Genomic DNA, 23,190 nt, shown 5'->3' with positions numbered 1-23,190 from the left:
TTGTGGGCTACATTTGAGAAAGTAACTTAAATTTGACTATCTTTGGAATATTTGAACCAAGCTTGAGGACCTCTACAGATCTATCCGGCAGGAGTTTTGATCAACTCTCGAACTACTTGCCTGTAAGACAACGAGTAGGGTTTCAAGCAGCGGCTGCTCAGCATCATCGCTCAAACCGTCAGAGTCCGACGACACAGTGACGACATCCTCCTATTGGATGAAGCCTTGAACTGTGATTGGACAGTCGCCGATGAGGCCACGCCCATCTGCTCTGCTGTTATACTGTTCGTCCTTCTCGTGCCCCCTCCATCTCTCTCGCTTTACGACAGCAGCTTCCTGCATCTGTCTGCGTCCTCCTGTCACTGCTCGTAGCAACAGTCTGGTGAGTTTTATTTTCCCCATCCGACAATGTCAGAAGCTTGCTAAGAAGACGACAGTTTTGCTCATATTCACTTTATATAGAGTTTATTAATCTGACTTGCCAAGTGTTTTTATAGCGTATTCTTTTCAAGCGCTTGGTAACATTGCTGTTATGATTATAGTAACGTTATTTCAGTGTTTTTCTAAAGCCATAAAATATTGCTTTGCCACAGTAAAGTAGCCTAATGAAGTGGAAGTCGTTCCATAAGTTTCTCTGAGGGTCCATTTGTACTTGAACTCGGTACAACTCAAAGTCATTCACACGGTCCGGACGCGGAAGTGCCGTCATGAGAGGCTGCTCCGCTGTGCGCAGTGTTAGCATGGCCACCGCTGCGGAGCGCGAGCAGGAGCGGGCTGTCGGCAGAGCTGGCCGCAGTTCCTGACAGCCCAGCAGCCAGTGACCCTCCAGAGGGTCACCAGATAATTATGAGTGGTTGTGAGGTAATAAATAACAGAGGAAAGAAGAAAAAACTGAATATCTGATCATCAAATCTGTTTTTGTTTTGGGAGTTTGTGTAATCTTTTTTTTCATCTAAAATATTTTATAATTAAGTACTTCAATCCTAGAACAATAACTGCGAGAAGTTAAGTGGGCAAATGTCTCTTTGGTGGAATGTTACAGCCACCTGAAACATAGAACATGATACAATCAGACAATGCCTTTTTCACAAAATACAAATCAAACAGGTAGTGAACTGTTTATGGCACATTGTGCTTTCCAAGTTGTCCAGTGAAGATGAATCTGGGGCGTTCTTAGCTCCGTCAAAGGTTCAGGGTCCAACATCCCCAGTTCAGTTCTTGCAAAGAACCATTGTTTCATGTTCTACTCCTCTGTCCTCCCTTGCTTCCTGTCAGGCTCTATACTGTCCTATCCTATGATGGAGAAAATACCCACGAATTAATCTTAGATAAATAAATAAATCTTAAAGTAGCTTTAGCTATCACATAGATGTAGTGGAGAAAAAATGGACCGTATCTTTCTCTAAAATATAGTTGAAAAGGTATAGAATTGCATATAATAGAAATACTGATGTACCTGGAAATTGTATTTAAGTGTATTACTTGGAAAATGTAATTGCTCACATTCCACCACTGCATTTTATAATGTGAAGGTACACTTAATATTGTAATAAATGCTATTAACTTTTGCTGTTCTCCTGCTTTGTTTTTAAACCTAGTTTCCTCATTGTATTTTATTATTACAGTGCTGAAATACGATGTGTGTATTTTTGGAGGGGTGAGGGTGTGGGAGTTGACGCAGAATGTGTGCATGGGCTGCTTTTCTGTTTTGATTTTGTATGTTTTTGCATATGGAGGATGAAATATAACCTATCCATGTATGAATAAGTGAAAACTAAAAAAAAAACTTCAATTTTCAGGCCAAGAAAACTAAAGAAATATTCTGTTTAAATGAATAAAAAGAGCTGTTCAGTTATTTTCCTTGCTAGAATTAAATTCTTCTAGTTCTAGGGTCTCTCATAGCATTTCCTTTTCAGATGTAGAGAATTTAGTGTTGTCATCTTCTGGTTTGATTTTGTAAGACTGCACAATCTCCTGTTTCCTTTACTAAGAAATAAGTCTGTCTTTCTCTTCTTGTCTCCATCCCAGTCAACATGACTCACGCGTACCCCTTCCTGAGTACTGAGCAGAAGAAGGAGCTCAGTGATATCGCTCAGAGGATCGTAGCTGCGGGGAAAGGCATCCTGGCAGCTGATGAATCCACAGGTACAGCCACAACAGCGTGACCTGCAGATAAGGACGAGGCAGTAATGCATAGCGTGTAACTGGGTCACACTCATCCTGTTAACCACAATGACCAACGACAGTCCACTTCAGTTCAGTCGTACGATAATCACATTAAAACAGTTTATAAAACAGTTATATATATATGTGTCAAATAACTGCTCAAAGTATAGGAATCCGCTTAAAATTTAAAAGAACACACACATTTTTGTCCTAACATGCACATTTATCCCAGAACCTGACTGATAAATTATTATTACTGATGTCATTGGCTGAGATTAACTCATCTCAGATGTATCAGTATTGATGTAGAAATCAATATTGTCAACAGAAGATTTTACTGAATATACAGAATTTGAGTTTTGTTCACCAGAGAGCTCTGACAATTTCACTGTTAAATGTCCACCCACGACATATCTGGCCACAATTCTTTAATAACCACATTAAAAACTCCTTATCAACCTTATTTGTTCATGTTATGTTTCCAAGAAAAAAAGAATATTGGCTGATATATTGTTATTGAATTTTTTTTAAACCAATGGCATCAGTCACTGTTACCGGGTGACATGTCAGTTATACTCATGGGCTAAAATGTTGGTATAACAAACATTCCTTGACGCATGTAGTATAGAGGTTATGTAGTAGGTATAGGTTGTGGTCAAAATAACAGAGACGCCACACAAGTGTGATACAGACAACACACTTGGTGATATACCCCTGTCGTGTTTGACTGACATATCCTTCCAGCTACACAACTCAAATAATTACAGTGAGCTTTAAAAGATGATTGGCTGTCACCACTTTTAAGTTTATGTGGGGATGAGAAGTTTTGGACCCCTCTTCAGTTTTATTAAGATGCATGTCTACTGCTCTCTCAAAACACTTCCTCTAATTCATGTCTTGGTGACGTTTTTTTACCTTCAAAGGATATGACCAGTAAGAACTACTAGAACTACTAATCATACTTATCATTTTGAGGACCATTTTAGAATGAATGCGGTGAAGGTTAGGAGTTTGGATGACTGTTTAAGTTTAAGATGGATTTTGGTTTCTATTCATTTCTGTGCAGTATAAAAGTCAATTAGCAGACTCCTGAAACTGCTTATCTTATGAAATGCATTATGAACATCAGGTGGTTAAGCTTTAGGATTGACAGATGTCTTACACTTTAACCATGGTGGTATCGCTCTAGACTCCAGTTACTCTCAAGATCATGGTTGCTTTCAAATTTCCCTTGAGTACAACACCTCACTTCCTGTCTACCAGATGATTTTTGTTTTGATAGATTTACCAGATACGGAATGTTTAGACCATAGAGTTGTGATTAGCAGGACAAAAAGACAAAGAAGAAAAACATTTCTGCTGCCAATCAACAGTAGTGTTTTATTTTCTGACTTTTCCCAAACTTTTGCTGTTTCTGTGGAATAATGAAGACTTTTACCTCTTGAGGTAGTAAAAAGAGGCCATCTGAGGGGCCGTCACTTTTGCTCGTAGATATAACCTGTGATGAGGGGTCAGAAAAAGATGTGATTTGGACTTAAAGGTTCAAAGTTTTGGGAGTCAGGGGAGACGGATTTAAAAAAGAATGATCAAAATCAATGCTGAGATATCCTTTCTTTTAGTCCTTATATCCCTGAAGCTCCAGAAATGCTGGATTGTACGCTTCCTAAAATGCAGCTTAATAGTATTTGTGTTAGACCCTTCCTGACTGCTAAATGCCCGTGTCTATTGAACTCCAGTTTGTAATCTGAAGTGTCTCTCACACCTGCCTTTCCTGTCTACTGGCACTTCCAGGAAGCATGGCCAAGCGCTTCCAGGGCATCAACACTGAGAACACGGAGGAGAACAGGAGGCTTTACCGCCAGCTCCTCTTCACCGCCGACGACAAGGTCAACCCCTGCATCGGCGGCGTCATCTTCTTTCATGAAACGCTCTACCAAAAGACGGACGATGGCAAGCCTTTCCCCCAGCTGATCAAAGAGAAGGGCATGGTGGTGGGCATCAAGGTGGACAAGGGCGTGGTTCCCCTTGCCGGGACCAACGGAGAAACCACGACTCAAGGTACAGAGGTCCTGTTACAACAGTGAAGGCAGGAAAACCACTGGTGTCGCAAGATAGATTAGTTCTCCTGGAACAGGTGTGCCCTGAGCAAATATTGACCAGGCTACTGATTACTGCTGGGCTTTACTGTTTAGGATTATAGTGGAGGGATGCTGCACATTTACATTAACACCAGTATTATGAATGTGTATGTGCAGGCAGTGTAGGGGAGTAGTGCTACAAGTTAAATTACATTTGATTTAATGACATTGACCAGTAGCGGCTGGGTAGCGTAGCTATTTTTAGAATCATGTCACAATAATCATGTTTTTCCACCCAGTAGCATTGCAGAGTGACCAAAAGCTATGTCACTTGCTTCATTAAAAGAACCCAGAGGACCAGAGAGAGTTTTTGAGATTGTTTTAAATGTTGCTCTATATCATCCTGTTAGTGTACAAAGTGAAAACCTTTGTTTGGTTTTGGGGAAGTCGCATGTTGGAGCAATGTTAATATCAATTTTCTCACGTCACTCTTCTAAGGAAATATGTGTTTAACTATTCCTTAACTACAGCTATTGACTACAGGGCAGATGCACCTTGATATTTGACATTTAAGCTGATTTCTCCACTGCTTGCAAATCTTCCCAATGATACCAAGTCATGGACGCCTAGTATACACACAAACATCCCACTCACCTCCTGTTTACTTGTACCTGGAGGCACAATAGCAGAAAACACTTTTGAACAGTACTAACATTATGTATGCGTTGGAGGTGAATTTATGAGCTTAAGTCAGCCTCCTTTCTTCCTCATTAAGAAGGGTCCACCCCTTCTTTCATCACTCAAACCCACCGTCTGTGCTGTGTCCTGTCAGGTCTGGACGGGCTCTACGAGCGCTGCGCTCAGTACAAAAAGGATGGTGCTGACTTTGCCAAGTGGCGATGTGTGTTAAAGATCACCCCCACCACCCCATCCAAGCTGGCCATCATGGAGAACGCCAACGTGCTTGCCCGCTATGCCAGCATCTGCCAGATGGTGAGACACACACACACACACTCAAATGCCACACACATTCACATTCAAGTTTAAGAACTGTGTTTCCTCAATACAGTGATGTAATAAGAGCCGTTACACAAGTCAGTGTACGATTGGCCCATGAGGTTGCCTCAACTAACACAAGTACACAAGTCACAATCCCAATAGAGGAAGTGCTGTTGTCTGTTGTCATGACACTGGATGCTGTGTTCTCTTCCATCCATTACCTAACTTCCTCCCTGCTGTTCACACCCCCTCGCCCAGCATGGCATCGTGCCCATCGTAGAGCCTGAGATCCTTCCAGACGGTGAACACGACCTGCAGCGCTGCCAGTATGTGACTGAGAAGGTGAGTGACGGAGGCTGCAACAGATGGATGAATTGGCCAAGATCTGCTTTAGAAATAACAGCAGATCTGAGACTGTCATTGTGGTTCACCTCTGATATAATGGATAGGATGTAACTGGGACTCTTCATGGGGGAAAATGTCATCATCACCCTGAATTTGGCATGTTTTCATGAGTGTGTGTGTGCTGGCCAGCAGTCCAGTAACATGTAGTGACGGCCTCATCTGATAACATCATATCTGCTGACACCAACAGCAGAAGAAGTAGCAAAGGCATACAGAGGGTTTTTAAGCAAGCAGCTGGAGTTAACAGTGAATTTACTGGTGTTCATTGTTTCACAGCAGCCATTCCATTCAAAACACACCACGTTCAGTTCAGGTTTGAGTACATTACCAACACCACAAAGTCGTGTCGGGGTTATCCATGAGAAGAACAAACAATTTGTGTGAAGCACCCGAGCACTCTCTTCAGAAAACTGCTTTCTTCATCAGCCATTTATCTACTTTATCACCACTCCTGCTGGTGTCAGCCACAAACTATAGCAGCTTCAAAACTACTAAATGAGAACCCATATGTGGTTAGAACAGCTTTCAAATTATCTTCATGGCATTATGTTTTGACTGTAGAATTATGAGACATGCATTAGCTTCTGCACTACTGCCACTTTTCTTGAAAATCACATGAAAAGTCTAAGAGTCCACAGTGCAAAGTATTTTAGAGAGCACAGACGATAAAGCCACAGATAAAAGGAACCTTCCAGTGTGTTAATGGGAGTATTTTCATGCAATGTAGAGGCAGCAGCATGAGTACAGATGAGACTGTCCATGCTGACATCACTGAGCAGTGTCTGCTCCATTGCCAATAAAAGCTCAGACTGACCTACCTGTTTTCCAGACTGCTCGGCATCCATTAAAGGATAACTTTCGTTTTTTACAACCTGGACCTTATTTGTAGCATTAAATACGAACATTTACTCACCCAGACAACTTTGGTGGCATTTGGAATCGTTTTGAAGAAATTAGCCCCAGAGGAGCGGCGCGTATATCCGTATAATGCGAGTAATTGGGGCATCCACGCGCAGCCTCTATATAACGCATAATCTGCGGCGAAACTCGTTCATATTCCAATATTTTGTTCTGATATGCTGGTGCTATTCCCCTCTGAGCCGGCGGTCGGCTAGTTTAGCTGTAGTTTGGCACAGCTATGGTTCGTTATTGCGTATTCGTAGCCGACCGCCGCAGAGTCAGCCGTGTCGTGGCTGGCCGCTCGCAGCGCGCGGCGTTCAGAAATGACATCATCCACGTCAGAGGTAGTTGCCTAGAGACGCCGGATGTTGATAACATGCCACCACGGGCAATAATAATAGACGAACAAGAGTCTTAATGTATCTTGAATGCTTGAATGCGCATGATTCCTCTGCAACTGACCAACCAACATTGGGGGGGTGAGGGACACGTAGTGAACTACGTTGCTGTCACCGTGGTGTCTGTTTTGATGCGACCATTTAGGGGCACCAAAGAGAAGGTGCTTACAAACCCACAGCACTCATCCTCCAGCACAGTCAGATCTGTGACTGTGTTCATGAAAACAGAAGGTTTTAGTTGAACCAAGGCAGTGACAGAGGTGCTCCTCTCGCTCTCTCAGGTGTTGGCTGCTGTCTACAAGGCGCTGTCTGACCACCATGTCTATCTGGAGGGCACACTGCTCAAACCCAACATGGTGACCGCTGGACACTCCTGCCCCAACAAGTACAGCCCTCAAGAGATCGCCATGGCAACTGTCACCGCCTTGCGCCGCACAGTTCCCCCTGCTGTTCCAGGTGAGATGGACATACAGATATTAGTTCATCACAAGTATACTTTATGTCTGCCGTCCTGCTTCACATTCTCATCTCCCAGGTGTGACCTTCCTGTCTGGCGGCCAGAGTGAGGAGGAGGCCACCATCAACTTGAACGCCATCAACCAGTGTCCCCTGCATCGGCCCTGGGCCCTCACCTTCTCTTTCGGTCGAGCCCTGCAGGCCTCAGCACTGAAGGCCTGGGGAGGCAAGAAGGAAAATGGCAAGGCCTGCCAGGAAGAGTACATCAAGAGAGCCTTGGTAAGGAGGAGGAGGAGGAGAGAGTCCTGACAGAGTAGAGGGACTGCACCCGAGTGTTTATTTCACACAGGAAAAATCATATAAACAAGACCATACCTCCTTCTCTGCTCAGTACTGCACAATTTGTGTCCAGTTTCCAGTTGTGTAAGAGCGATTCACATCCTCGAATTAAGTAAAAGTAGCATCTATCACAATATAGATGTACTCCATTACAAGTACAAGTCCTACATTCAGATTTGTTGCTGAGGCATGATCTTAAATCACCAAGTAGTCATTTATTACATTTTATCTCATATTAATGAATCATTAATTATTATCATTATTCGTACCTTAACAAGTAACGTTCATGCCACTTCCTATGTGTAGCATGCTTTATGTGGGGTTTATAAGCAGTAACTAGTGGCTTAATGAATGGTTAGCAGATAATGTATTAATGCTATATAGATCAGTAATAAGCTATTTGTAAGAAGTGAGAAACTCTCGACCCTTAATTTATACTCTTTATTACATGGCTGACATGGCCATCATGTCATGTGTTACGTTCAGGGACCACTCGGAAGAATGCGTTTTTCCATGAACTGCCTCATGGGTTAGATCAAACGGTGTAACAGGGTCCCCAGCCCTGGGTTAATTGGTCAGTCTGTGTTACTGCTTAAACCACAAAATATTAAAGGATAAGACTGGTGTTTTTTCATTTTTATTCTTTTTTTCTGATTGTCAACAAATTCCACACAAAGACTAAAACCAACAATTAGTTTTACTTTCTGACTTCCCTACCCCGTCTGTGGCCCTCAGCCCCAAGCCCCAAGCCCATTGGTTCCTCCTTAGGACATAAATATTTAAACTCGCCTCAAAAATATATAGTTTAATTAAAACGCTCAGTAATTTCCTAAAACAGCTGGTCACTGTAGTTTTTATCAAATGTTGCTCAAACAGGAGGAAATAGTGCTTTTGTTGGGGACTATTTTCAGTACATTCATCAAAATTTGGGGTGTATGTGGGATTGAGTCAAACTAAACTTCAGTGTGTGCGTGGAGGAATATGTCACCCAGCGCAACAGTGTGGCTCAATTATATGTTTTTAATAGTTTTTGGACAAAAAAGGAGCTCAATGGCACACAATACATTCAGTAATGCTCTGGCTCTGCACATTTGTTGTGAGATTTGTTGACAATAAGAAAAAATATACAGTATTACCAGATGTATCCTCAACTTGCTGAAAAGAAAGAAAATCATGAGTCAACAAAACTTCTAACCGAGTAATTTAAAGTCATGAAGAAAATGAAAGCCATGTTTTAACGACTCTCTGTTTGCGTTGTGTTTTTCCACAGAACAACAGCCAGGCGTCTGTGGGGAAGTACGTGCCCTCTGGACAGAGTGGAGGAGCAGCAGCTCAGGAGTCTCTGTTTGTGGCTGACCACGCCTACTGAAGTCAGCTTCTCCTCAATGCACTTCATCCCCATTCCACCCCGTCACTCCACTCCTTCCTAACACATCCAGCTGGAACAGGCTGTAATCTGACACACACAGACTAACCAACAGTATTCTGTTAGTGATGAGAGCCTCATGAGTTCCTGGATTTAAAAAAAACACGATGGCTTGTAAGAGAAGACTATAATACCCATAAGCCCAGTTTCCTTTAAGCTTGTCTTTGAAAGTCAGTGTTACCCTCCAGCTGGTGTGTTGTGTCACTTTATTTTGTTTGTGCACTAAAACCCCACAGAAAGAGTTCCTCTGCAGAGTTGTCCTCAGTCTGTAGTTCCATCAGCAGTTTTCATCGTTTTAATGATTCTTAAGAACACGTGCCTTCATTATTGAACTGAGCCAGCTGCTGGAGGGACACTTTGTAGAGGATTTTAAGAATGAATACACAGTATTAGAGTGTATACACTGGAAATTAAAATGTTCCACAACAAATTTTGTCCTGGGTTTTTTTTTTAATCCTCTGTATGTTTGTTGGAAATTGTCAAGGGGCAGTGGTGACTTTTCAATGCATTGTGGTGAGGAGAGGGTGCAGCTCGAACTTAACCCTTCTATGTTAGAAAGTTCGATTCAGTTTTTAGATTTTCCAGTTCAGCATCCATATCATCCATATCATATATATATGCTGAGCATTCAGAGGTACCACTGGAACAATTTACAGCTCTGTTGCCTGCTATAATTTATTTACTTATTAATCTTAATATATCATAATCATAAATATTAGGAATACTCCCTGGTAAACAGCTGATCATGTGCGAGGTGCTGCTGCCTTGAAAAACCGGGTTAGAGTGTCAGGAAGGGGAAGAAAATGAAACAACAGTAAAATGTATTGTCCAGCACACAGTTATTATATTATTATTTGTCAACCACATGTTCAGTTCACCAGTCCAGGTCTGAATCTAACATTTAGTTTGTCATTGTTTCAGGGCTGCTGCAGCTCAGATAGCAGAGGTGTAATTTCCGTAAAAGACACTGAACTCAATGTAATGTTTAGCATGAAGGACACACAAATATGGTCGAACAAGAACATAATTGACCAAACGTGTGTCAGTGTGGCAACGTGGTGGTGGGTACTTTTATATTATAAAGGGGCTGTAATACAATGATACAAATTGCAAGCCAGACAACGCCACCTAGGGATTTTCACCCAAGGAGTTTGACCCAGTTCCAAGCAGTAAGGCAAACACAGGTTCGAGGACTACAAGACAGAGACGTGGCTCAAAAACAGATCAGGATTTATTTATTAATAATTATTTAAGCAAAAATAATTACTAAACTGGAAGTGTCTGTGGAGGGAAAGAAGGAATTAGCACTGAGCAATGAATGTGGGTCAAAATAACAGTAGGATGTATGAACTTTTCTTACAATTTATTCTCTTAACAATAACTGTTTAATTAAAACACTTCCAAAGTGAATTATTAAAACTATCAAAAAAAGGGAAGGGGGAGGCAAGCTACCAAAGGAAGTGTCCCAGGAGTGCACTTGTTAACCACTCGTGAACTCACAGCAAACACACAGCAAACTATCGCGTCCCAGTGCCCTTATCACTGCAACAGAAAGGTGCCGGGAACCACCCAGAGTGCCTAGGCTCAACCGCTAGCCAGCAACCACTGAAAATTTTAATAGCACTTACAAAACCATTGTGTCTGAGCAGGTAATACAATTACCCTGATGTCCTTCAATCAGTCTGGAACAATTCACCACTCAAATCCATTTTAATGGACACCACGACAACCAGGCCATCAGTGCACAACAGACAGTAAAATATTAATGATGATGCTCCCAGTTGTTCAGACAAAACCAAACAGGTTCAAATCACACATAACAAAGGGTGACGTATGGAAGACTGGTTCGCCTTTGACGGGTAAGATCCTCCTCCAGAACCTGCTAAGGGCAGACATGGCCAGGATTTCTTAGCCTATTTGCCACTGTGAGGAGGCACAAAACCATTACTTCAGTTAGGACCACTGTAGTCAAAGCATATTTCACTTGCAGGTGACAGAAACCATCTGCGCTTAGCCATGATCACCACGGCCCTTTTAACAACTCACATGATAGCGAGGCGGGTCTATGATCCTGCAAGTGGATAAATACCTGAGACTTCCCACCAGAAACATATTTATTAATACTTCATAATTTATACTTGGCAGTATGGCTCTGTGCTGGGACCTCCCTGTCCTTTCACACGCTTACATGAAAAGCCTGAAGCAGGAGGAGCACCTCTCTGCTCCTCCATGTGCCTACAGAGCAGGGAGAGCAGCAGCAAAGACCCCATAGGAAACAGAACAGAGCAGGCATCAATTAAAGGTGGAGCTGGGGTGGAGCTGGGTAAGCAGGCTATGACAGCTTAAATAGAGCGCCCTGTTTGAGATGTGCCAATGGGGTGCAAGCAGAGAATCAGCTGTGCTGTCAGCTGTGGGCTGGTTTGAGATCAGCTCAGCCACCAGCCAGTGAAGCTAGAATTCAAATTGAGCTTGACCTTGGCCTGCTTGAACTTGCGCTGTGCTTCATTTGTGTTTTTGTCCAATGTGCAGGAACACAGGATGTGGTTTGACAGGAGATGAAAAGATAGAGAAAAGAAGTGGGAAGTACAGAAGACTGTGGCTGGTAAGATCCTCCTGCAAAACCTGGAGCCAGCCTAAGGCAGGTACAGACATGTGTACTTGGCCTACTTGCCACTGTGAGTAGGCACAGTTTGAAACACCACGACTACTTGATTTTTGTACAATGTGAGGGAACACAGTGACCTTTTGATGTTGAGGGGAAAAAATGGCCTAACTCTTCACTCTATCTTAAAGTGCATTGTAATGTTATTGTGATTACTTGTTATTGAAATGCTGCCTCTTCTCAGAATTTAAAGCATGATCACATTACATATTACACAGATATTAATGCTTCTGACCCTGATCAGCACAACACCAGCAGGTCCAGAGCCACAACCTGCAGCACCATCCACAGCTACATCAGCTGCAGAGTGTGAGAGGCTTTAGACCTCACAGCTGTTCCAGCTGGGATGAAACAGAAGCTTTATGTGTTGCAAATCATCAGTGGCTGCAGTTTCCAATTATATCTAAAGCATCTCAACTTTTATTTACTTTCACAGTCACATGACGCTGCAACAGTAAAACAAGTAATGCTTCATCAGAGACATTCAGTGTGTTTCTGGCCTCTTCTTCCTCTCGTTCTCTCCCTCTTTTCCCTTCATATCAGAACAGTGAATTTGAACAGAACATCGGTCTACATGTGGAGGTCTGAACTGTCTATAGCTCCACCCTGTCCACAACCGGAAGATTTTAAAACCACATGTTGACACACAGGCCCTCTTCAAGACAGGGCCTCTAAGTCAGGTGGGGGGGGGGCATCATGTTACTTTATTTTGTTTTGTTGTCACAAAAACATTTCCAGTTAGATTTCTGCAAAGCAGCATATCACCATATAATGTATGAAGTTACTGCTGAGTTCAAGGTCACAGTATTTATGGTTCAGATTCAGAGTATGGGATGGATCTGAGCTGATAGAAATGAGTGATTTGATTCTTTTATTGAACAGTTTTAAAGATGAATTCATTATCAGTCATTTGAATGATTTTCTCTGCATTTCAGTAATTTCTTTGCTTTTTACCTCTTTTCCTGAGCGACTGAGCTTTTGTTTTATTTTTTAAATGATGATCATCGAGAAATGTTGTCCCTGGAGACAAAACATAGCAACCATCCATTTTGTGAGCATGTCTGCAGGCTTTTCCACCATTTTGTCATAGAAAACTACAGTTCAAGCACATTTATTCCAAAATGTTGACAGAGGATGTTGTATTTTTCCTCAGTCTGGATCTTTTGGGACTTTTCAGGACATAAACATCACAGAGAGCGAGCAGCAGCTTGTGTGGCTTTATTGGGGGCAGTCCACATACACAGACCACCACACAGCCACAAAACCTGTTCATGTTGAACGTGCTCTCGTTTTCTGAATAAAAACATGCACTAAAGTTCTCACAGTATTTGCAGCAGCTGCATTATTGTGCGCATAAAAGCGCGACATCCGAATCCCTCAATGTGTTTATACTGAAACTGGTTTGTTACAGGATTTCTTCCAGTAGACAAACTCATTAAAATAAATGACAAAAGCAGGCTGAGTCATTATTTCACTGATCCATGTTCCATCATATTTAGATAAAGATGGAAAGAAATTCAGTGTTAAACTTTCCACTCAGCTAAATATCAGAACTGGATGAAATCAAGCGCACATTTATGAACTTTTCCAATAAAGCAAATTTGAATTCGACAGTTTTGTTGAACCAAAATAAATATTTGCTCTAACAAAAGGCCACAGAAGTCAAGAATGGTTACGTGCAGACATTGCAACGGGCATCCCTCATGACAGAGGGCTCTCGTCGGTGTGGTAACAGCTGGGTTTTTCAACAGGACAACGCTGCAGCTCACAATGCTCGCTTGATAAAGGACTTCTTCAGGGAGAATAACATCACTCTTTTGGACCATCCCGCATGTTCCCCTGGTTTAAATCCCATAGAGAACATTTGGGGATGGATGGCAAGGGAAGTTTATAAAAATGGCCATCAGTTCCTGCAGAGGTTTTGCAGCATCAATTTAGCAGACAGGGTGAAGGGTGCAAGAAAACCAATGGGGTCATACACTGAGCTCACCATGGACAAGATACCCCGTCTCGTGGGTGGCCTTTACTCGATTGTCAGTTTTAACTTGAAGGTGTCCGTTTCTGCACACCATAGCAGTCCCAGAGTTCTTTCAACTGGGAGACTTTCTCTGTCCAAATCAAGCTCTTTCACCTCCTCTGCCCTTTTTTCCATGTCAGTGGACTCCAGAACTGACCTGCTGTTACTGATCCATTTTACCAGCTGAAATCCTCCCAAGTTGCAGACAGCTGCCAGGTTTTTCACTAGGGCTTTGGCCTCTGCCACTGAAGACACAGACTTCAAACAGTCATCCACGTAGAAGTTGTGCTTGATGGTGTCAATCACATTTGCTGGGAAAATTGCTCTATTGTCCTTAGCAGTCAGAGCAAAACTAGCACAGCTGGGTGATGATACTGCACCAAACAGATGAACAGTCATTCTGTATCCAGCTGGATGTTGTGTCAGTTTGCCGTCTGGCCACCACAGGAAGCGTAAAAAAGTCTGCATCCCCCTTTGTGACTTTTACTTGGTGGTACATCGCTTGATGCCACTGGCTCTTGACGAAACCTTGTGAGGACTCCAAGCAAGGAATTTGTCGAATCAGGTCCTGGCACCACAGTCAAATACCACTCTCAAGGTTCCCTTTTTTGGATGATGCACACCGTGATGAGGAATGTACCAGACCTTTCCTTCATCTCCTTTAAGTTGGTGTTCTGGCACCCTTTCTGCGTAGCCTTTGCTTATGATGTCATTCAAAAACTGTATGTACTCCTCTTTAAATGAAGCAGTTTTCTGCAGTTTCCTTTTCAGACACAAGGCCCTTTGCTCGGCAACCTGGCGATTGTTGGGCATAATGACATCATCATTTCTGAAAGGTAATCTAAGAGAGTAATGGCCGTCACTGAGGTCAACTGAAGTGTTCATAATTTCCAAAAACTTAACATCCTCTCTGGACATTTCTGGCTATTCATCAGCTGATTTCTCATTGAAGTCGTGATTGTACTGCTTCACCAACCATTCCTTCAAGGCGCTTTTAGGCGAAATTCTATTGGCTGTAATGGTGGGACAACTGTTTCCAGCCTCATCCTCTTCTCTCAGTAGTCCATTGATAACCCACCCCTGCAGGGTTCTCACGGCATAAGGTCCATCACCTTTGCTTATTTACAGCCTCCCATGGTTCCATTAATTTTGAAACATTGGTTCCAATTACCAGCTCCACATCAGCATCTATAACGGGAATTTCCACTGAGCTTAAGTGCAGCCAAACATCTAATTCTTCCTGTCTTGGAATGCTGTCACGTGTCACAGGCATTTCATTTTGTGTCAACACATCAGGCAACTCATGGTAGATATTACTGTTGAGCGCAGAGACCTCCAAACCAGATATGATGTAACTATCCACAAACTTTTCTTGGTTCATTGTTCTTAACAGGAACCTAGCTTTTCTTCCTCTTACCTTTAGCTCTCTCATCAGTCGCTCTGAGCAAAAGGTTGCCGTGCTGCCAGGATCTAGGAATGCATATGTCTTTAGTGTTTTACTGCCTTTCCTAGCCTTAATCTGAACAGGCACAATTGACAAGGCACAATCCTGTCCTCCGGCCCCTATATGGCCACATGTTTTGGGAGAAATTGCTTGACTCTCTCTTGTTGCTTCCTGCTGTGTGTCCTCTGTTTTAATTTCCTTCTCCTTTGAATGGATATGGAGGACGGTTGGATGTTTAAAATTACATAACTGGCAGGACAGACGACTACGGCAGTCTTTACTCATGTGCCCAACAGATAAGCACCCAAAACAAACACCTCTTTACTTTAAGAAGTCAATTTTCTCTCTGTGGAGCTTCCTTTCTAGTTTGGGGCACATCTCCAATTTGTGACCCTCTCCACATAGCAGGCAGGACATCTTCATAGGCTTATGAGATGAGTTTTTCTCCTTTTGCTTTTGAGTTACAGTTCCAGGATTGACAGCTGCAACAGAGGTAGCAAAACTACTTCCTTGATATGATTCTGTGATACTCTGTTTCCACTCTTATATTTTGGTGAAGTATCGGATGTGTCCTGAATATTTCCAAACAATGGATCAGAAGCAATCGACACTTGCCTCTCTATGAAATTAACGTTGTCACTGAAACCGGCTTGACGACGATGCCTCTCCTGCAGCTCATCAGCAGTGTTCCTCCATTTTTCTCTTATTTTGTTGGGTAATTTTGAGATTATGGCATGCATGTTAGAGGGCATATTCATCTCTGACATGAAGCTCACATCCTCCATAGCATTACAGCAGACACGCAGAAACAAAGCAAAAGCTTGCAGAGCCTTGACGTCCTCTGACTTCAATGGTGACCATCCAAGAGCTTTCTCCATATATGCAGTGGCTATTCTTTGCTCATTTCCAAAACGTTCTGGCAACAGAATCTTTGCTCGTTGATAGCCCCTGTCAGGTAGCATGTGATGACAGCTCTTGACCAACTCTCTGGGTTGCCCCTTTGTGTACTGTTCCAAAAAATATAGGCAGTCTACAGTACTAGTAGCCTTTGCCTCCACTCCATGCTCAAATGCTCTTATAAATGCTCTGTACTCCAGAGGGTCTCCATCAAAGGTTGGTATATCCCTTGGAGGCAATGACAATGTGGACTGTTGCTGTACTAGCAAGGCTGTGATGTCATTTTGCCTTTTCATGATGTTAAAGAGATTGTCTTGGCCCTTATTGGCCTGCATTGAATTTGCATATTGGTTAGTGTCCTGCATGAAATGAGTGGCGGATTCCTGAGTGTAACCTGTAGTATAGTGTGTTTGTTGGCATTCTTGAAACAGTTTAGGTTCATAAGCTTGAGATCCATTTACTTTCAAATTTGTTTCTTTTGTCGCTGCCTCCATTGGCAGTATGACTTTGCTGCCATCTACTGATGGATGATGGAACAGATGATATGAATGCTTGGGCCGTGCTTCCATTGACACAGCAGCTTTGTCTCCTGCTGCTGGGTGATGGAATTGATCATCCTTAAGATACTCTTCCATTGCCATTGCAGATTTGCTGCCTCCTCTTGGTGGATGATGGAACTGAGAGCTTGTGTCTTTCTGCTGAGTCTCCATTAACAGTGTAGCTTTGCTGTCTCCTTTTGGTGGATGGCTGAACTGATGGTTTGAACCTTGTGGCACAAATTCAATGGCAGAGGGTCTGAGAGAGGATTTCCTTTTTGAACTTTCCAAATAAGTATTCATTCCATCCGAATGAGCTCTGGAGCTCTGTACATCAGAACCTCTGTATTTAAGCACAGTAACCTTTGCTGTGTGGGCAGCAATTTTACTTTGCAACTCAAGCATTTCTCTCCTTTGCCTGATCTGCTCCTCTTGAGCCTTCAGAGCATGCCTTTCTTTGAGGGCAGCTGCCATAGCATTGAGCGCAGCCACTTCAGCCTCTGCCTCTAGGCATGCAGAGGAGGTTGATGACCTTGCAGACTTTCAGCTGATGAGCATGTTTTATCACCAATATTAGAAATGCTGTCATTAGGATCAATATCATCATTAACCACAGTTGTATTTGTTGCAGCATTAATATGAGCATCACCATCATCATGTTTAAATTGCTCCTTTGCAGTTTGCAACCATTTTCATCGTATGCATCATTTCTCTGTTACTGTGCATTCGGGCATCAAACCATGTATTTTGTTTCATAATTTCCTCTTCAAGTATTAATGGTTTCAAAGACTCATGCAGCTCCGTTGTTTCCACCATCAATCTCAAAAACATTTCAGACATGGACTGCACTTCAGACACATTTTTATTTGACATCAGCTGTTCAATATTTTTTGTTGGGTTGTAAAGTGTCTTTATCCTGGCATTTCAATCCTTTTGAGTTTATATTATTTTTGCCTCCAACGCTTTAACCGTGAGTCGGTCTTTTACCGAGCGCATCTCCTGCTTCACTTTGATTGACAGATGCGATGCTCTTCACGCGACTCATTTTGATAATTATTAATTGCTGCCGAAGGCTTTATTTAGAATTGTAGCAGGATTTACCTGTATCCTGATGCAAGAAGGCCAATCTGAAATAATCCTACCGTGATTCTTTGGTTGCTTTCACCAGACTTTCATTTGTCTGCATTCAGCAGGAGCAGAGCGCTGTCTTCTCGTGTCGCAGATCAACGCCATTCATTCATTGAAGCTGAGTTTTTCAACAAGATGTAGTGGCCATCTAACCACAAAAAAGCGCACTGGTGGGAATCAGAAGTCATTTCCAACGCGTGGTGTATCCAAAAACGAGGTCTGCCATGTTGTGCCGTTCAAACCTTTATTAACTTTTTCAAAGATTAAAAACACCTACAAAAGACCGGGTGCACCTATTTAAAAGAAGTGTAGTTTAATAACCTTTACTGAAGATGCTGAACATCGGACAAAGTCCTTGAACTTCACAGGAATCTTAATGGTTCTCCCTGATGACCTCATGACCATAGGAGCTGGTGTAGACGGTGCCTGGACCAGCACTCCCTCTGGTGATGCTTGGTCTGGAGCCTTTGGTGCTGATGCAGGCTGAGCTGGCTCACTTGCAGTCACACCTGCTGGCTGAGCATGGTCCTCTGGTGGTGTATGTCCCTCCAGGCTGGGTTGCTCTGGGACAAGCTGCAGGTGACGTCGATTTCGACGTGTGACTGTGCCTTGCTCAGTCCTCACCACGTATGACCGTGGCTCTGGTGCATTTGATGCGATTACACCAGGAGTCGTCCATCTCTTTTCCCCATCCAGCTTGACTTTTACCTGCTGACCAGGGTGTAGAGCTGGAAGGTCACGCGCAGAGTGTCTCCTGTTATAGAAGAATCTGTAGGCCTGCTTTGTCTGTCTGTCTTTTGCTTTCAGCTGCTTAAGATTAACCTTGCGGGGCTGCAGATGTTTTGTGAGAGTGGGGACTCTCGTTCTGATCTGGCGACCAACTGCAAGCTGGGCAGGGCTCTGTCCAGTAGACTGGATTGGGATGGCTCTGTAATTCATCCACGCCAAGTGTGGGTCTGGTTGGCGCAAGATCTGTTTAGCAGTCTGTACTGCTCGCTCTGCAGCACCGTTTGCCTGTGGGTAGTGTGGGCTTGATGTTGTATGCTTGAAGTCAGAGGTGTTCTTGAACTCACTGAACTCAGCTGAAACAAACTGTGTGCCATTATCAGTGATGATCTCAAGGGGAATACCCCAGCGTACAAACATGCTCTTGAGGCAGCTGATCACCTGCTTGCTAGTTGTATTAGAAAGGTGGGCTATCTCTATATCACGGGAATAATAGTCGACTGCGACTAAGTACTGCTTCCCGTCTAACTCAAACAAATCAGCAGCTATCTTCTGCCATGGCCCATTGGGTAATGGAGTAGTCATTAATGTCTCTCTGTTCTGAGTAGGTTTATGTGTGATGCAGAACTCACAGGTTGTAACACACCTGGTAATGTCTGTTCCTATGCCCAGCCACTACACTGACATCTTGGCTCTCTTCCGGCTCTTGGTCAAGCCGAAGTGACCCTCGTGGAGCTTGGACAGCACTTCCATGCGCTGTGACCCCGGGATGACGATTCTGTTGTCATACAGCAACAAGCCGTTCGCTTCAGACAGATGAGCTCTCGCTGTGTGGTAGCCCTGAAGCGTGTGTGGCAACTGCGACTTTGAAGTTGGCCAGTTGTGACGGATGTAGTGGGTGACTCTCTGGAGATCCTCATCCTGGACAGTCGCCGCTCGGATCTTCTCCAATCTGTCGTCCGACACCGGCAGGGTAGCCATCACGGCCTGCACGTAGGCTTTCCCATCGTTGTCAGTATCTGACGCTTCACTGACTTTCAGTGGGTTTCGGGACAGTGTGTCTGCAATTATGAGTTGTTTGCCTGGCACATGTACTGCCTTCACATTGAATCTCATGAGACGCATTAGCAAGCGCTGGCATCTCAGCGGTGCTTTGTCCAGGTCGTAGGTGTTGATCAATGGTACTAACGGCTTATGGTCTGTTTCCAGACAAAAGCTCTCCATGCCGTGTAGGTAACGTGAGAACCGTTCACATGCCCAGACTCCCGCCAGACACTCCTTTTCAATTTGAGAGTATCTGCGTTCTGTCTCAGTCAAAGTGCGTGAGCAGAATGCCACTGGACGTAGAGCTTCTCCCTGTTCTTGGAGAAGGGTGGCTCCTAAACCATAACTACTACCGTCGGCACTCACCACTGTTCGCTTGCTGGGGTCATAGTAGGCCAACACTGGTGCCGTGACCAGCATCTTTTTCACCTCTTCGAGGGCCTGTTCTTGGGCGGCACCCCTCAGCAGGTAGGTGACTGGATGCAGTACGGTGGCCAAGTAATTCACCATACCCAGCATTTGGCGCAGCTCACTGACGTTCTGGGGGCTTGGCATGTCTGTTATGGCTTTGACCTTGTCACCATCAGGCTTTATTCCATACGCTCCAATGATGTGTCCAAAGTACTGTAGCTCCGGCTGTGCAAAGTGGCACTTGTCTTTGTTGAGCTTAAGCCCTGATGCCTTGATTGTCTGCATTACAGCCTGCAGGTTGCTGTCGTGTTCTGCTTTAGTCTTGCCTGACACTAATATATCATCCATCACCACAACTGTGCCTTTGTGTTCACGTAGCAGGGTGCTCATTTCTCTCTGGAGTATTTCAGGAGCAGAGGTGATTCCGAAGGGCAGTCTTTTAAAACAAAATCTCCCTATCGGGGTAATGAAAGTAGTCAGCCTCTGGCTGGCTGGGTCTAGGGATAACTGCCAGAAACCACTGGACGCGTCAAGGGTTGAGAAGACAGCGGCCCCTGACAACTTCGGCATCACATCCTCCAGAGTAGGCAAGATGAACCTCTCTCTCCTGACTGCTTCATTTAGTCGCTTTAAGTCCACGCATATCAAGACTTTGCCGTTCTTTTTGACCACTGGAACCATCGCCGCACACCAGTCCGTGGCCTCTCTCACCTCTTCGATAATGGCTAGCAACTGCATGCGGGCCAGCTCCTGCTCCACCTTTGTGAGCAGTGGGAAGGGGACACGCCGTGGGGTGGTGACGCTGTAGGGCTGAGCATCCTCTCTGAGCTCGATTTTGACTGGTTTACAATTTAAACGTCCAATATCACCGAAGACACTGTCACACTCCAACTCGTCCACTCTCAGTACCAGTCCCATCTTGCATGCAACTGCACGGCTGAGCAGATTGTTTGTGCATGCGCCACTCACAACAAAAATCCAAAAGCTGTATTTTTGCTCTTTTCGTTCAGTAGTAGCTAGGAACTTCCCCATGCATTGAAGCTTGCCACCAGGACTGCGCACGTCTGCTGCGGTCTCAGACCTGCTGTCTGCTGTATCAGATCATACCGACCAAAACCCCATCAAAATAAAAGCTATCTCATCACACATACAAATTAATTCTGCCGCACATACAGGCCGACCCACACACACACACACGCACGGTTGAAAAACTGTGTGGCTTCCCCTGACCTAATTTCCATCCGTGGATCACCTGTGACTCCCATATGTAGGTCAACTGATTGTTTACCTGCCAATCACCGAGTGAGACAACGACATTCACACAACCTATCCCACTCCCACACACACACACCATGCACAACATGATTAGCCACAACACTGAGTCCTACTGAGAAAATGTTTTGTTCTGGTTTGGAGAGTTTTTTGTAATTTTTTGAGTGATGGTCTTAAACTTTTGATCAGCTGATAAACAGCCTATTTCAGTTTACTTGTTGATTTCAATAAATTACTTTTTCCAAGTGCTTTTTGTCACACTCCCCCTTCTTGCTTTTGCATATTGTAGCTCTACTTAAAAACTCATTAAGATCCAAATGTGCAAAAGGTAAATACTAGCTATTTTTCAACTGGTCTTAAGATTTTGATCAGGTCTGTATTGTAGAGGTGTTGTTTTAGCCTGGCCTGTATAGTGTTGACTGTCTCTCCTATGTATAATAAATTACATTCTGCACACTGTAGACAATAAACCACATTTTTTTTTTCTTTTATGGAGAAATATCCATTGACTGAGGTGCCTCTGCCACTGTGAGGGTTATAGAGGAATTTGGTGTGTTTAAATCTCCATTGAGCTTGTGGTTTATTGATATTTTTGTCTTTCCCAAAGGAGGCTTTTACTAGGACATCTTTTAAGTTTTTATTCTTCCTCAGTGCTGAAATTACTCTATATTTGTTCAAAACTGGGTGGTCTATCATGAGGCGTTGGAAATTATTTTTCTGAATATCATGTAATCCTGTGTATCTGTTGGAGAAAGTTGTGATTAGAGGGACTATTTCACCTGCGCAGTTGTCACTATCCTGTACTGGACTGTCGCCACTTTGTAATGAGCTGTTTAAATCTATTGCACCTGTCGCAGTCGGAGAGACGCCAGCGTGCTGCTTTTGATGGAGCGGAGGAATCACCTGGAATAACTTCTTCGTCTCAGACTGGTAAATAAAGTTGAGATTGCATTTTCGAAATGCGGTGGAATCTAATAATTTGGCATTTGACTGTTCCTTTGAAAGTGTGTTTGGGGTGAAAGCTAGTTTTATGGGCTTAAAGTAAACTCTGATAAGTAGTTTTTTTATTTCGTTCATTAACGTTGTGAAAATAAACTGTAGTGTCCAGAAAATTGACCTTTTGCGTCCAGATTGTGTTTGACTTTGATAGAGGGGTGATGATTTAGAATTTGTATAAACTGCAGAAACTTCTCTTCTCCATGTTCCCAGGCCCGATAATATCATCCAGGAAACGGAGATAAAATAGAGGCTGGAGGGGACACTTTTGGAGTGCTTTTCTCTCCCACTCGCTCATGTAGAGGTTGGCGTAGGAGGCAGCGTATCGGTGTCCCATTGCTGTTCCTTGGACCTGTAGGTAATTATCAAAGGTGAAGTCGTTGCAGGTTAAACAAATTTCTAATAGTTGTAGAATATCGTCGTCTGGTCTGTTCCTATCATGAATATCTGTTGAAAATTGTACGGATCGTTTGTAAGCCCATACGCGTGTCAACGTTGGTGTATAAGCTGGCAAATAGGACGGCGTTGCTCAGCAAAATTAGCGGCCGGATTTTTTCAGTAAAGTGTTATGTGTCTTTTAAATAACTGGGGTGTCGAATGGAAAGAGGACATAGAAACGAATTAATATATTGAGAGATATTGTATGTAACACTATTGCAGTCGGGGACGATCGGTCTGCCCGGGGGGATTTTAAATGGAACCGTCCACGTCTGCGGCTCTTTATGGATTTTGGGAAGTAAATAAAAGCGCCGTTCACGGGGATCGTCGGGGCCGAATAGGAAATTGCGCGGTTTGGCTGATCTATATTTCCATTGATATAAATTTTGAGTTATTGTTCGGATTCTGCTTTGTGTTGTATGTTGGAGGCTAGACTGTATGGGTTTATAATA

The 23,190-nt window shown here is 43.5% G+C and overlaps 1 protein-coding gene across 1 annotated transcript; it reads left to right on the top strand.

Moving 5' to 3' along the window:
* The first annotated feature begins 255 nt into the window (after window positions 1-255).
* LOC121620289 (fructose-bisphosphate aldolase A-like) lies at window positions 256-9,597 on the top strand. Its single transcript, XM_041956286.1, has 8 exons — window positions 256-382; window positions 2,029-2,145; window positions 3,958-4,224; window positions 5,077-5,237; window positions 5,502-5,585; window positions 7,228-7,402; window positions 7,482-7,681; window positions 9,012-9,597. Exons 2-8 carry the CDS (start codon window positions 2,034-2,036, stop codon window positions 9,108-9,110), a joined length of 1,098 nt encoding a protein of 365 aa, XP_041812220.1. The 5' UTR covers window positions 256-382; window positions 2,029-2,033; the 3' UTR covers window positions 9,111-9,597.
* Window positions 9,598-23,190: the final 13,593 nt, after the last annotated feature.

This window comes from Chelmon rostratus, chromosome 17 (genome assembly GCF_017976325.1).
Source record: "Chelmon rostratus isolate fCheRos1 chromosome 17, fCheRos1.pri, whole genome shotgun sequence".
Classification (NCBI taxonomy): Eukaryota; Metazoa; Chordata; class Actinopteri; order Chaetodontiformes; family Chaetodontidae; genus Chelmon; species Chelmon rostratus.
This window is presented reverse-complemented; position numbering and strand designations above follow the sequence as displayed.